The sequence below is a fragment of the Papaver somniferum genome, chromosome 1 (genome assembly GCF_003573695.1).
Source record: "Papaver somniferum cultivar HN1 chromosome 1, ASM357369v1, whole genome shotgun sequence".
Lineage (NCBI taxonomy): Eukaryota > Viridiplantae > Streptophyta > Magnoliopsida > Ranunculales > Papaveraceae > Papaver > Papaver somniferum.
Genome location: NC_039358.1, coordinates 171,803,654 through 171,819,990, shown reverse-complemented (window position 1 = coordinate 171,819,990; position 16,337 = coordinate 171,803,654). Strand labels below are relative to the sequence as shown.

Sequence of the window (16,337 nt, the reverse complement as noted above, 5' to 3'; positions counted from 1 at the left end):
AATATCGGGCTTCTCCCATAGACTTCAAAATCTGTCATAGTCCATTGCGCTCTTATGACAAATAGATGAATTTCATGATAAGTCGAGACCATGTAAGAGCTAATCTGACTGGAGCGCAAATCGTGAATGCTGTCATCGCTTCTGCAACACTTCAAATCAGAAAAGACGTTGCAGGCTTGATTATTTTCATCTCCAGATGGTGTCAGGAAACTCACACGGGCGAGATGACTATTTCTTTGGAAAGCGTAGCCGTTCTGTTGAGTCTTCCAATAATTGGGAAACTTGACGTTGTCTTGTCTGAGGAAGAAGAAAAAATACATGCCGCTTTGGTCACGAAAGCGACAGGATATGTTCGAAAGAATTATGAGAAAAAGTGCTTCTATAACTGGTGGGTGTCTGAGTGGTTCCCTGATGAGCCGGAGTTGGATGAAGTGTTGAATGATACACTTCATATTGCTGCATTTTTAGTTCTGTGGTTATCCAGAGACATTTTTGACGATGGTTAAGGCAGAAGCTCATCAAATTTGCTATCAAACTAGCGAAAGGCGTTGCTCTTCCCGTCGGCAGCTTGTTTCTTGGCTCTTTGTACACCCATATGGATTGTTTAGTAGCGGACATGTATGTCTCTAATGGGTACATGAAAGCAGACTCGTATATCCATGTCGCCTTTCTCCAAGCATGGTTGTGGGATCATTTCAAAAATTACGCTCCTAACCCGAAAGCCTCATTTCCGGATACATATGGCGGCTCTAGGATACTCCGTTGGTTGGTTAGGCGTCCAAGGCATGACTCAAAGCTCATTGATTTTCTTGACAACGCGCATGCAGTTAACTTTCGTCCTTGGGCTCCGGTTCACACCTCGAAAGTTCAACCAAACACTTTTGCTTCCGCACCGAACATGATATTGCATTCTTCTGACGAGAATATGAGCATTGGAGAAACTTTGTTCTTGCGAAGCTGCATACCTAGGTATGTGCCATCTTTTTTCAGAGGATCTTGTGGAGTAGTCTCTTACAACATTCACAGGGCTGATCGACATATGGGCTTTGATCAGGGAGTCCCATTCCGTCGCCCACTGACAACTCCAGATGAATTGCTACCCGCCATTCTTGATTACAACGTCTTTGCACCGGGTAAAAGTCTTCCCTTCTTGCTTTCAGAACGAAAACCTGCGACGAATCCCAAATATAATGTCTTCTGGCAAGATGAGTTTCTCGCCATTCATCAGTTCGTGCATGATGTTGTGACAAATCCACGTGGAAAACCTTCCTTTGCGGTTCTAGCCAAGCATAAATTGTTGAAACCGCTTCCTTCGGGAAAGCGAAAATCCTCTAGCTCGGATGCAGACAGTCCCCAGAAAAAAGGAGCAAAGGTTGAAAAATCGTGCAGGTGGCTTCCAATCGGATTCGACATCTCTTGTGACTTTCGATTCTTTCAACACGCAGGTGTGTATGATTCCCTCACTGACTTGGCTGAATTACACAAATTTTCATTTCGTCACTGATTCCTCCTTTTTTTTTTTTTTTTTTTTGACTCAGGGTCTTGACAACTTGAATATCTTTTCTAGACTTTCCCACGGACAAAAGACGACGCCTCTTGAGGAAGGAGGCGACAAGACTGATTCTCTTGAAGAAGAATCCGAGGAGGAAGAAAGTTCGAGATCCGGTGGTGAGAGGAGCACTTATGAATGCAATAGCGAGTCTTCTTCCTGTGGGACCACAAATTAGTCGGTAAGTTTGTCACACTTTTTTTAGGACATTTATTTATTCGGAATAAATACTCAATCGGTGTTATCACAGGAAAAGGCCATCGAAGATAACCCTGAGATAGAGATTCATCGTGATGAAGTTGTGGTTTTGTCTCCAATCGTGGAAGTCGTACCTGCTAGCAAACCGGAGATGGAGATTGATCGTCGTGAAGATGCTACTACGTTTCAAATGACGGAAAACGCTCCCATGGCTGCAAATGCGATTGTTTCCAAGGAATCCTTGCTGGTCACAGAATCAGTTGCAGGCGCCACTTTCGACCCTCCATTTTTGACTCCTTATGTAGATCATGTGCTGGTCAGAGGCTTCAGTGTACCAACTAAGATTGCGGAGTTTTATACCAGAATATGGGAAAGGTATGGTCATATCGCAACAACCAAAAAGATCACCAGCCGGTTTGCGTTGGTTAAGCGGGAGGAAGAAACATTATCTTCAATTCATGATATGTGCAACGTGACTGGCCATACCGTTTCCGGAAATATAATCTCGAGCTGGAAGTTTCACCGGGATATGTGCATGGGCTTTGAGTTCAACGTCTCCTGGTTCTGTGAAGGTCTTTCTGAGATCCAAAGGTTGCAGGCTGAAGCGGTTGACGGCCCTTCCGCGGATTTGATTAATCAACAGGAGGCAGAAGTCGAGAAGTTATCCCAGGAGTTGAAGCTGAAACATGCGTCTCTTCAAAGCATGAAGGACATTTTCTCCAAGAAGAACGAGTCGTTGTTAGGCAATTTTCCTTGAATGTTTTTATTTTCTGAACTTCCTTTTCTTAGGGTTTTTCTTTGAAAGGCAAAAGAAACGCCTAGTTTATGGTTTGGTTTTCTAGTTTTTGGATTGATAGATGATTGTTTCTTATAAGAGTTTTTGGATTATTTTGGAATAATGGCCCTTTGATCCATCAATATGTCAAAATCTGAATTGCGAATGTAGGTAGCAAAGTCATTCGGGAAAATTGTGAAACCGTGAATGCTGCATGAGAAAAGGAAATATATGAAATCTTGGGATGATTGGGTTACCGGCTTCCATTGCAAATGTGAAACCCAAACAATAGATCGTGTAAACCTTGTCTGACAAAACTTACTCACTTTAGGGTCTTTCACCAAAACTGAATCTTCAGGGAGTGAATCCAAGTCTTTATGTGACGCCCTCTTTTCCGCGAGAAGTCCCCAGTCATTCTTTATTATCTGTGGAACATCTTTATGTCGATCCACGGTAAGGCAGAGAATCTCTAGTCCCCATACGTAATTCTCCTGAATCCATCTTTTCTTGGACGATGCGCTTCGAAGCATTGCATTTTACTGGTAGGATGATGGAATTGAGAGTTGAGTTTGCAACCGAGAGATTAATCTCCCACTGTGGTCGCCAATTGTTTATGGGTGAAAACTATTTCTTCTGATTTTGGTAATTCTGGGTGTGTGGATGAGAAACGAATCTAAACCCTAAACAATGCACTGCACGGGAGTACTTTTGATTCGAGAGATCAATCTGTACAATCCTGGCCTAAACCAAGAAATGGTCGTTCCAGGCTTGCTTCGGTCACAAAGTGAATGAGAAGGGTTGGTCTTAGGGAGGGAAGCGAAGAGAGTGTCGAGGCCATAATGGTTGATTCTGAAGATCTGGCTTGTTTTATGACTTGTATCAGAAAGTGGAACTGGCTTGTGGAATGAAAGCTATCAGTTCTTTGGTGATTTCTGGATACTATGTTCTTCTCTGACCAAAACCTGTTCTTTGGTGAAAATTGGTGAAGCCTATTTATACAAGTCATATTGAAACGTACCCTGCTTTTGTAGGAAGTGGAAACGATTGAGTGTTGGAAGAATAGAGTAACGTGTAACCGTCATTCATTATGCTTCCATGATGAAGGAAGTGAATTCGTTTACACCATTACTTTTTACCACCACTAATTGTCCCGCTTCATGACACTTTCTTGTAACGGGCGCATTGCACGCCGCACGCTGTAAACCTCCAGACCAATACCCTGATGAGCATCCCCCAGTTTGTGACATGTTTGATGTCTCAAGTGTTTTCGTGGAAAACATGTAGCACTTTGATACGTGTGGCAAGTCAAAGTCGAGGGACTTACCACAGGAAAATAGTATGTAATGCTATTGGGTTCGTTTTGGCTGGTCGCCTAAAACTTGCCACAGGTTTGTCAGTTCGGTGGCGAACTTCGATGGCTGAGATCGCATCTCATGAAGGAGAGTAGCCGTTGAATATGGTTACTTTGTGTTGGCGCCTGATAATGGCGCAGTGGTGTTTTGGTGTACGCCAGTGGCAATGTGGCACGGCTTGCATGGCTCGTGCATGCCAGTGGCACGGTAGTGCAAGTGGCGCTTGGCGTAGCCATGGCCATTAGATTTAGGCGGCTGGTCTCCTAAAACATGCCACAAGTCTGTCATTTCGGTGGTGAACTTGGATGGCTGAGATTTTATTTCAGGAGAGAGGGTGGCCTTTGATTATGACCACATTCTGTTGGCACCTGTTAATGGCATAACGGCATAGTCGCGACGTAATGGCATGTGCCTGTGGCGTTGTGGCATGGCCGCGCCTATGGCGTCGTGGCATGGCCAAAGTTAGGGCTTGACGGAATGACCAAGGCCAGGATTCGGCTCTGTTGTCAAAGTTAGGGATTGGCGGCATGACCAAGGCTAGGATTTGGCGCCGTGGCCAAAGTTAGGGCTTGGCGGCATGGCCAAGGCTAAAGTGGCTCATGGCACGTTGTGGACTATGACCAAAAATTAGGGTTTTAGCTAATGCTACTGAAGCAAAAGTCTTGTTTCAATCATGAAATCCTAATTGGAGTCCGTTATGGCATTGGCCACGAACAGAAAGTGGATTAGCGCGTAGTGGCGTCATTGTGGCACATTGGCATGTTACTGCGGCAGAGTGGCATGTTGGCATGTTACTGCGGCAGAGTGACATGTTGGTGTGCCGATTAATATGTTGTTGTGGCAAGGCGCGTTTGGCTTGCCAGTTAGTATGGTGGCGCGGCAGGGTGCGTTTGTCCTTTAATGTATGGTGGCGAGTTTAGAGTGACTTGATTGGTCAAGAAAAGGGGTCGGCCAAACATAAAGCGCGGCCACACCTCTAGTGCTCGTGGAATATTTTAAAGTGACCTGATTTGGTCAGTAGGAAAGAGAGGAGCCGACCAAGCATGGGCGTGGCTACACTTCTGGCGTGAGTGTGGCGGCTTTAGAACAACTTGATTGGTCGAGGGAGATGGGGCCGGTTTAGGATGGGGCGTGGCCAATGGCGCTGGTTGGCCTAAGGCATGGCCACGCCTCCCTTTGTTTCCGCTCCTTGTTTTTTGATTCTGGGCAAGATTTTGCACCTGCTAATGCATGACGGATTAATTACCTAGTTTGCCTAGGCTTAATTTCGACAAGCAAGGTCTGATATACTGCGCAAGGCGCAAAAACCCTAACTTTTGCAAATTAGTCAGGATAATTGATTGAATTCTTTGTGTTGACACAAAGTTCTTTTAAGTTCATTGCCAGAGAGCAACATGCTTTCTGATTGAATACCTTATGCAAAGACCTCATCCTTGATTCTTGGAAATTCGTGCTACTCTGCTGCGAGTGAACACAAATTGTCATGCCATATCAACATTAAGGGTTCAGCCGGGGAACATAGCACAGGAAGCATTCAAAGAAACTTATATTAATCGAATGTAGGCAAGGTGCCAAAATTTACAGAATACTTGGGATTGTTGCCACATGCACCATTCTGGGTAAATTTCATAAGAAAATATTGAGTTTCTTAATAAATGTATCAGTGAAGAGGTGGACACTCATGGCTCCGTTTCCTTATAGAGTGACGTCACATCAGATGTAAGGTTTTATAATTTTAACCCAAAGGTAAAAACCACCATCAACACATTTGTAAGTAATGAAATCTTGATACGGGCATTTTCTTCATTTACAACAAGAAGCTAAGTACTACCAAGTTTGAGAAAGCCAAATTCTTCTTCATTACTAAATTTTGAAGAGGCGTTAGTTTGTTGTTAAGAGTTGTTCATTAAATTTTAATTAATAGCAAGGTAGTAAGTCAAGACACTTATTTAAATAATTCTGATGCAGATGTATCTTGGATTCCTACTGAACCTGAAATAATACTTATTGTAGACCGCAATAACACTACAAATGTTGTTGAAACAGAGGTGACTCCGGCCGTGGCATCTTCGCAAGAGGTGGGTGATGAAGACAACCCGGTGAAAATAAAATATTTATTAGAAATGTTAATGCTTTTCCTACCGAAGGTGGACTTAATAAAGTTATTATAGTTGAAGCTACACCAACCGATGGTGTTGTGGTTAACGCAAAAGTTAAAGGTGATGCTTAAAATGAAGCGAGTGCCGTGACTTCTCCGAGAAGTGAAACAACCACAAGAGTGGGTACTCATAATGTCATCAGCGCTCTATACTCTTTGTTGAAAAAATAGCTCTTGAAACAGCTAATCGAGCCATAAAAGAATTAGTAACAAAGGTTGCCAATGAAAAATCTCTTATTACTACTAATCCTGAAAGTAACGTTGCTAATACTGTGAGTGCTAGCTCTCTGAATGAGACTTACTGGGCAGATTTATCTGAAGAGGAAGTTGAGATTTTATTCCCGATGAACGAGAAATAGAGTATGGATCTCCTCTCAGAAACTAAACGTGGTTGATAACGCTAACACTAACAAATTTAGTAGATTAGCCACGTATGCAGATATTAATGTATTATTATGAGTATCCAATATATTCATCATCGCCCATATAAAAGAACATGATAGTAGAAGATACTCTTTCCCCCCATCGGATGGTTTTCAGACTGTTTTTTGTGATGTTAAAAAGAAAAATACTAAATCAAAATAGAGAATATACTTGAAAGCTCTAGAAAAGAATTTCTGGGTGAATCGTTTTTATGAGCTTGTCTAATTTTTCGCTTTTTTGGTCCTTTCTCTTTCTTATTTTTCTTTTCTGATTCCCTCTTCAGGAGGTTTCGGATTTATGCCCCGTCTTGTTTTTGTTTTATTTTCTTTTATTAATAAATTTTTCAGCTTAAAAACTTCTTCATTTTATTGATTTTAGTTATTCTTTTATTTTATTTTTATTTTTAAATTTTAATATTTAATAGTAAAAGTATTATTCCAGGACAGGTTCTTCCAAGAAATTAGTTGGCACACGAGATACAAGTTGTGTGACAATCCCTCTCTGAAGAGCAACCCCCTACTCTATGGAAAAGAAAATTTCCAACACTAACATTAGCGTCATGACTAGCTGAGAAAGTACGCAATCTCTTAAGAAAGTCGATAGTCTCATCACCCAGTCCACCCAAAGTGGTGAAAGCTAAGGTGCCAAAACTGAAACCCTGAGCATTACATTTTTCCAGGTACTTCTTACACTTGAGGGAAACAACTTTATCAATGGCATGACCAGGCACAAAGGAACGAACACCATTTCCTGTGAAGGGGGAAACAACAGTGACATCAAGGCACATATCACAACCCTTGTCCCAGTTATAAACCATTATGTCCGCCGGAAGAAGACCAGAGCCATTGTTAGAGATAAGTCCGAAATCAACCTCTATCCCTGCCGGAACTCCCAACCGATAACATATATCCGCAATAATGTCACGAAGGAGGTCATGTCTGAATTTCAAGCCCAGATCGTTTAAAAATGTAGTCGTAGACCATTATTGGTTTTTAACAAGAATCATGAAGATCTGATAAACATAATACTAAAATCTTGATCATAAAAAGAATTGGTGAAAAATTCCAAAAACCAAAGATGAAGTCAATTCAGGATTACAATTTTAAGCACTAATGATTGTTATTGAATGTGGTTGATGAATGGAAATTTCACCAATCGGTGCAAAGAGTTTCTAAAATTTCGGAACAATTTTTAGGATTGGACGAAGACATTTTTTTAGGATTTATTTTGTCAGAAATGTTTTTAACTGTATAAGAAGTCTATCGTACTGTATCAGCATGACATGAACTTGTAATACAACAAGTTAATTTTATGTGAGAGAGGACCATAAGCCCGCTAACACCTGTCAGCCAAGTCAAAAGAAATTGACTCATACCTGACTTCCATTCTGAGGGAAGTGTACCCATGGCATATTTGTGTAGCTTTTAATTATCATGAAACTACCAGATGTAACTTTATCACTTGGTTGGAATGTTCATTAAAAAAAAAAGATTCAAGTGTAACCCAAAACGCGTCTCACAGCATAGAAGTCTCGAACGGAAATTCCAGCATTCGCATAATAATAAAGCACATTGGTCAACAATAATAACAGATCAGCAACCCTCACTTGCCGATTCAGAGTTGAAATCGAAAAGAAACTTCCAAGCAACAAAACCACATTGAAAATTCTAGCGGCAGTAGGACTTCTTCTCTTGCTTGACTTTAACAACCTTAATACCTAAAACACCCTTGTATCTCTTAACATAAAATTCTAATGTCCGAAAGGGTAAGGGAAGTTTAAGGACAGTTTTGTCAGAAGACATCCACCCACTCCCGCACCTCCTCGGAAAGGGATTTCTCCTGCTTATAAGTAAGCGTCTCTCTTTGTCAAATGAGAAACTTCCTCGTCCGTGTTCCAACCAAAGTAAAACCTAACTGCGATCTTCGTCTCTAGTACTATTTGCCATTGTTTTCTAGGTTTTTGTTTTTTCCCATCTTCAGATCAAAAAAACAGATAGATTAAGAGAGAAACAATGGGGGATGGTGGTTGTAGACCTTTGGGTTTCTTGATTGGACTTCCGTTTGCTCTGATTGCATTGGTTTTATCTCTTGTTGGCGCTGTTATTTGGGTTCTTGGGTAAGTTCCCCTTATTCTATCTTTCTTTATTTCCATCGTTTGAAATTTTTCTTTAATCTATAGTTAATTAGAAGTTTAATGCTTATGAAAACCCTAGAACAGAGGTCAAGTCATTGTCTGTAACGTTATTCGAAATTTTAAACTTGTAGTTAAAGAATTCAAAGGAATTGATGCATATATTAAGAACTGTTTTTTTGAACAAATTGATGAACACGAAATATTGATTTGGTTAATTCATGAACTCTGACTTTTCTCTTAAAATTACAAGAATTAGGTGTAAGCATTCAACCCTGACAATGTATGTATACAAGTAAGAATAGATCAGTTCTCTCTGAAAATTAAAACAGAAAATAAAAAGTAAAATCATCATGACCAGAAAATTCTCAGAACCAGCAAACAAAATACTGATTTCTTTTGTTCTGGTCAAATGAGGAGTTAGTCAAGAATGATTATTTTTGGTTTACATTATTATTGAGCAAGTCTCCACATGGCTTAATTATTTTATTTTGATGGAAATGGCTTTATTAGATTCATACTACTATATAAAATTAAAAAGGGTAAATTTAACATTATTGAATTTTTCATTTGTTTATTTTCAGTGCTTCTAATTTCTAATGAGACAATTGTATTGATGATAAAATTGCAGGACTGTGTTGAGTTGTATATGCCCATGCTGCATATGTTGTGCTGGACTTGCTAACTTTGCTGTATCACTCATCAAACTTCCGTTCAGTATTATCAGTTGGTTCATTGATCAGATCCCTTGTTAAATATGTTCACCTCACTTATTCCATGACGTTCCATTAGCAATGTGTGTGCTCTTTTTTTACTGTATCGTTTGAAACTTTGAAGGAATCATATTCCTTTCATACACAGATGTAGCTATTGATTGAATAGTCAGATGTAAACAAAAGTTGGAATTTAATTCATCATTTTTGGTTGTGCTTGTTTGTTCTCCTGTTTCGTTTCTTTGATTCTAAAGAGACAAGGATGGCTAGGTTCCAGCTATTCTGGCACTGAAAATTGTAGATTGTCACAAGTAAACAGTAACGCTGTTTGAAAGAGAGATTTTTGTTCATCGTTTATTTTATTCATAAAATGGAAATGAAGTTCATCGACTAGTATCAGACTAAGAGCAAGTCTTATGTTGGAATCCAACCTATTTCAAGTGTGGAAAATTCATAAAATGTCAAGTCTAGTGGCTTTTAAGTTGGGATTTTCCACGGAAAATTCAAGCAACGTTCCATGGTTTGGTGGAAGGGTTCGTGGAATCCATCGAAACGCCAATAAGAATGGCGTTGAACGCCAATAAGATTGGCGCAGTAGAGGACAAGAAACGCCAATTTGAATGGCGCTTAACGCTAATCAAAACAGCGTAAGTCAGACGCTAAAAAGAATGGCGTTCATCGCTATTAAGATTGGTGTTTTTCAGCACTATTAAGATTGGCGTTTTTCAGCGCCAATCTTAATTGCGCTAACCACAAAAAACATCCAGGAGCCACTCCACTTCCCCAATCCTATACTTAGTTTTTTTTTCAACTCTCTCATTTTTTTCCTCTTGAACAAACTAGTTTTTTGGTTTCATATATTGAATCAAATCAAATCAAAAAGAAGATAAAATTGATTGATACTAAAAATACTTCAACTACATTGATTCCACTACATCAAATTGCAAAAAAAAAAAAAAAAAAAAACATAATTGAAGCTACATAGTTCCATAAGCTACATAGTGTGGATAATCAAGTGTTCTAGGAGGATAACCATGTTTTTCCAAAATCTTATTTTGTTTATCCAACATAAGTTGCTGCTTCCATTCCGGCAAGGTCTCAACCACCACATCCAACACTTCGAGTTCATGTTTCTCCAAAGCCAAATCCACGGATTTCTTTTTTGTCTCTGCAATAGTTAATAAATATTCTTCTTGTCCATCCAATCTTGCCATCTTCTTTGCATTCTCTTCACTAAAATGTTTCAAAATACGCTCTGTTCCGTCGTTGATGGCCGATAGCTCCGAAGCTTCTCTTTGTTGAGCCCTTTTCCCCGTTGGTCGACGAGGGCCATCCTCTTCATGCCATCTTGGGTCGCTTCTTGCAGGAGCACTACTTGTTGAAGCATTAACACTAGGAGCATCCGATTCATCTTCCACATTTTGAGTAGGATCAATTTCTTCGGGATTGAATCCGAGAACATGAGCTTTGAAAAGTCGGTACACCTCTTCATTTTGAAAAGGTTTTCCCTTGCTAACCTTATTATATTCCAATATAGCTTTTCTCTCCTACAAAAAACAAACAAAAACCCAAGTTAGAATTCCTTCAATAAAATAAAATGATATACATTAAGAAATCTTAATAAAACTTACAAGAACATCAATTCCGCATCCGCTTGCATTGTTTATATGCAAATTTTAAGATACCAACCCATTTTTTGACATCTTTTTTCAAGGTACCAAATCTATTTTGCAACTTATGAACAGTTCTGTCATTTTTATTCCCAAAGCTGCTTACATATGTATCGAATTCCCGCTCCCAAAACTGGTTTGATATTTGATCAACTCCGGCAACACCATCAAGTGTAATGCTTATCCAAGATTGGTGATTGCAACATCTTCGGGTGTAAGATATTTTGCCATGGTTAAAAAAAAAGTCTGAATTGCAATGAATTTTAAGAAGATGGAGAAAAATCTAGAGAATATGGAGAAAAATCTAGAGATTGGATGGTTTTGGTCTGAGCTGAGCTGAGAAGTGATCAATTTATAGGGAAAATTTCGAATTCAAAAAAATAGTCGTTGAAACGCTATTGTTACTGGCGCTTCTTTGTGAGTCGTTGATTAGAAGGAGCCGTTACATATCTAATGGTTAGGAATTAAACGCAATTCTTAATAGCGTTTGGCGCTATTCTTAATAGTGTTTGGCGCTATTCTTAATAGCGCTAAACCCTATTCTTATTTGCGCTTTTCTTGAAAAATATCCAGAACCTACGCCAATTCCTCAAGTTCCATACTTAGTTTTTTTCTTCTCTTTTGAAAATCCATAACTTCTTCTCTTTTGAAAACAATGAAAACCATAAAGTGAAAACAATGAAAGCCATAAATAATACAATGAAAATCTTAATATTTCTTAATTTACGAAAAAAGACTAAAGATGTTCGAAATCTTACGAAAAAAGACTAAGGATTGCAACCAATTTCATTCGAAATCTTACGAAAAAAGACTAAAGATGTTCTTCGAAATCTTACGAAAAAGACTAAAGCTTTTCTTCTGGTGGGTAAACATCGGTAGGATCGAATTCACCATCTGAACCGTCAAGATCATCTGGTGGCGGAGGGGGAGATTCTGGTGGCATTTCACCGTCTCTGAGACCTAATCCATGTCGTATCCAAATATGTTGAACAAGATCATTGCGGAGTTGGAGATATGCCTCATCATTCCTTAACTCGTGGTATGACCTCGGTATTCCAATAACCTGTCGTATTGGTTCGTTCACGACTTGACCCCAATATAAGTTACGTTTTTCATTCTCAATGACCATGTTATGCAAAATCAAACAAGCCTTGATAATAAAGTTTATATCCTCCTTATCCCAATATATTGCTGGATTTTTTGTTATTTGGAACTTGTTTTGGAGATTTCCAAAAGCCCTTTCAACATCCGTTCTCTTCGCTTGTTGGTATTTATTGAACAACGTATTGGCTGGCTGATTTGGAAGAAGAATTTTGAATGACTGCACAATACAAGACAATCGTGGATATATACTATCCGCCAAGTAGTAACCCTTGTCGTAGCTGTGTCCATTGATGCGGTAATTAAAAAGAGTTGCTAAACCATTAACCATCATATCAAAAAGTGGAGATTGAGCCAAGACGTTCAAGTCGTTGTTCGACCCTGGCGTTCCAAAGAAACCATGCCAAAACCACCGATCATATGATGCCACAGCTTCTAAGATGATGGTAGGTTTTTTCTCATGTCCACGGAACGTACCTTCCCATGTTGTTGGACAATTCTTCCACTGAAAATGCATACAATCAACACTTCCAAGCATTCCAGGAAACCCTCTAGCTGCATTTTCTGCCAATAATCTTTCCGTGTCTTCTCTTGTAGGAAGTCGCATATACCTTGGACTAAAGTGCCGAACAATTACCCTAGTAAACCTCTTGACATACATATAGACGGTCGACGCTCCCATACGGACATAATCATCTGTGCTATCAGCGGCTATGCCTTTACACAAACATTTCATTACGGCATACATCTTCATGTGGGGAGAGTGGCCAAGTTTTCCGGTGAAATCAACTTGGAAATCAAAAGCAGGATCCGCAACAACTATTTCACTTAGAATACGTAAGAAAATAGGTCGATACATACCCAAACGTTGGTGGAACTTCTTAGGGCCCCAAGTACAGTTAGGTCCAAAGTAGTCATGCATCATCCTTGCATCTCCATCCTCTCGCTGCCTGTCCACCATTTGTCGCGTCAATACTTCTTGAGGCACCGGTTGGAAGAGCCTATGCATTCTTTGAGTCATATACTGGTACAACACAATTGCTCTCTCCTCTCTATCATCACCAATGCTAAGATCGATACCATACGTCATTAGTACATACCTCCTTAGCGGATTTTCATCGTCCATATTGCACCTATAAACAAAACTCAAATAATGTAAGCATTCCAAGATTTTTGAATCCATACAAAAGAGAAGACATTCATGCACACATTCATTAAAGAAAAGACATCCAAGTTTCATACACATTCATTAAAGAAAACACATCTATGTTCCCTCAAAACTTAATCCTAACATCCTTGCCATTTCGTCTTCACTTAAACCAACCCCACCACTATTCAAGACTTGAGTTAATTGTGACTCTGGAACTACTTCATCTTGTGGAACATAATGACCATGTGCATCATCTGATTGACTTGTGGCTGGTCTTTTACGGCTTGACCATTGAGAGTTGTCTCCAAGATCATAACATGATTGGGTTGACGTCGATCCTTCCCCAAGAGCACGTGCACGATCTATTTCAAACCAATACTCGTCCTTTGCAAGATTTAACGTAGCCAACCTATGCGCTAAATCTTTCCATTGCTCCTGAAAAGAAACACCAAGATAGCAAATATACGAAGGAACTTCTAATGTGTAAAGAAAATCATAATAATGTGGCAAACAAAATAATTGAAGGAGTTAAAATCAAAAATTACTAACCCTTGTTCCCCAATTAGCATCATACGTGAATGGAGGAGGATCAGGTGCTTGCAAAGGCACTTCAACACGGTTGCCTTCACTGTCTGAACGTACGGTACAGAAAGAAACTCTTGGAAATTCAGGTGAAGCTTGTGAGACGTTGTCATACTTATACCGTGATGGATATATTGGGGGGACCTGATTTACTAGAAATGTCGGATCTTGAGTGCTTGCAGCTCCAACTTCATCTCTGTTTTCTTGACGATATATTTCTGGGAGCAAAAATTCAATAGATTATTGCTTCCACCACCATACATACATGCTTATAGTCTCGTCCTTCAACCACATCAATAGGATCATGGGGGGTAGCAAGGTCTTCCAAATGTTCACGTGGACTTCTTGGAATTGTTATAAATCCCTTTGTTTGCCTTAAAAACCGTTCACCAAGATACATGATACTAGTATCGCTTTCCGGATTATAGAAAGCCACTCTTTGATTGGAGATTTCACGAGCATGCACTATATCAGGATGATCTCTATACATACTAGTAGACCGTGGTTGCCATTCCGTTCCAACAATTATCCTCACCTCAATTTGTTGGCGAGCTGTATTAAGAGAGTGTTTGGAAGTACCCCTTTGCAACTTCACTAGACTATCTTTCTTGAATATCATAATTGCAGGCCATACATCAGTCGGTACACCTTCTTGGAGAAAAGGCGTCAAAGTACGAAAATATATGTAAAACCAATATTCTAAAACCATCGCCAATCCACACATGTTTTTTCCACCTCTAGCAACCACACTCATGCTACTATACAAGTGACTAAAACAAGCCGAACCCCAATCATAATTACCAATCGCATTCAAATCACGCAAGGAAGCGATCCAACCTTTGCTTGCTCTTGTAGTGGTACGTGCTAATAAAACTTTTGAAATCACCCATAATAAGAAGTATCGAGTCACAATCTCCCAATTTTCATCATTAATTGGATTGTCCTTGATATAGTTTACGAGGCAACTAATATGAAATTCAGGTGAGTTCTTGTTGTACTTTGCATACCCATGCAAAGGTCCAAAGTAGGTATCCTCTAGTTGTTGGTTTTCTCTACTTTTCCATTTACTTGTAGCGGCGTGTTCCAATCTTCTACGACCATTTCCAATAGGAATTCCAGTTAAGTGAACAAAATCTAAAGGGGTGAAACCAATTTCAAAGTTTCGAAAATGAAACGAATTGGTACTATACCACCACCTCTCTATGATTGCATAAGCTAGTTGTTGATCAGCTCTCTTAATTCTAATTTCAAAAAATCTAGCAAGGCCGGAATTTTGAAGAACTTGACTAGCACTTTCATGAACCACCACACGGTCATATAAATCCTCAAGGTCTTCTAGATTACTTCTAAACGTGATATCATATTGTGTATCAAGTGGGTCTATACTTGTAGAAATATGTTTCTCATCCGGTTCTTTTGAACTCAAGATCATTAACACATCCATATCCACAATCTATACAAAATCATCAAATTAAAATCAATATAGTCACACAATGCACTTAAATTGTTTACATAATGTAACTAACACATGTTAATTCATTATCTCATGGCAATTTCACAATGTTCATCATCTAAAACCCTAAATAACACAATATTCATCATCTAAAACCCTAAATTACATGTCAAATTCGTCATTGTGAATCAAAATTGTTATCATTTATCATACAATCGAGTATCATGCATACAATCAACAATAATATCATCTAAATTCCTAACATTTCATTAAACTATAAAATAAACTCAAATTATAACTCAACTAACCTCTCTTTGGATTCTCAATCAAATTGAGAAATTTAAGTTTGATTCGATTCCTTATGCAGCATAGAACAAACCCTTTGAAGCATTTTGATTTATTTGAGTTGTGCTATGAGAATCAAGAAAGGGGGTTTTAGGTTGTTTTTCTTCTTTTTTTCAGAGAAGATGAACTGTGAGAGGAAGAAGAAGAAGGGGTCGATGGTGTTACTGGATATATGAACGAAAAAGCGCTAATAAGATTAGCGCTTAGCGCTATTAACAATTACGTTTGGCGCTAATAAGATTAGCGTTTGGCGCTATTAAGATTGGCGTTTTGACCGTTGACTAAAGTCTAGCGCTATTATTAATAGCGTTTCCTTGGCGCTATTATTATTCGCGTTTTATGCTATTCTTATTTGCGTTTTCTGTGTTCCATGATTAGACTTACGCTTCCATCAAGAGATCCAAGTGCTAAGGTGGCATAAAAGATGGAAGATGGATAGATTCCATCATAAGACTTGCTCTAAAAATTTCCAATCTTTTTAGAAAATGGACAAGAGAAAAAAAAAAGACAACAAGAAAAAAAAGAAATAAATCTCATAGTTGTTTGGGAATCACCTTCTAGTAGGGTGGATATCCCGTCCCACCTCCTTTCTCTTTTCAAAAACAAAAAAAAAAATCCCGTCCCACTTCCATAGAGGTTCAAACCTCGTAAAAATCGTAAAAGAGCCGTACAGCCCCACTATGGAGGGAGATTGTAAAAAAAGTCGTAACGCCCCTCAATAGAGGGAGTGCTCTAGA

General features: G+C 39.2%; 2 protein-coding genes across 2 annotated transcripts; one reads left to right on the top strand and one right to left on the bottom strand.

Annotated features, from left to right (window-relative positions):
• Positions 1-8,346: 8,346 nt before the first annotated feature.
• Positions 8,347-9,521, top strand: LOC113334108. The gene is made up of 2 exons (XM_026580450.1): positions 8,347-8,571; positions 9,218-9,521. The coding sequence occupies exons 1-2, from the start codon at positions 8,468-8,470 to the stop codon at positions 9,339-9,341; spliced, it is 228 nt and encodes a 75-aa protein (XP_026436235.1). The 5' UTR covers positions 8,347-8,467; the 3' UTR covers positions 9,342-9,521.
• A 2,292-nt stretch (positions 9,522-11,813) lies between these two features.
• LOC113354118 (putative nuclease HARBI1) lies at positions 11,814-13,160 on the bottom strand. The gene has a single exon (XM_026597551.1). The coding sequence runs from the start codon at positions 13,158-13,160 to the stop codon at positions 11,814-11,816; it is 1,347 nt and encodes a 448-aa protein (XP_026453336.1).
• Positions 13,161-16,337: the final 3,177 nt, after the last annotated feature.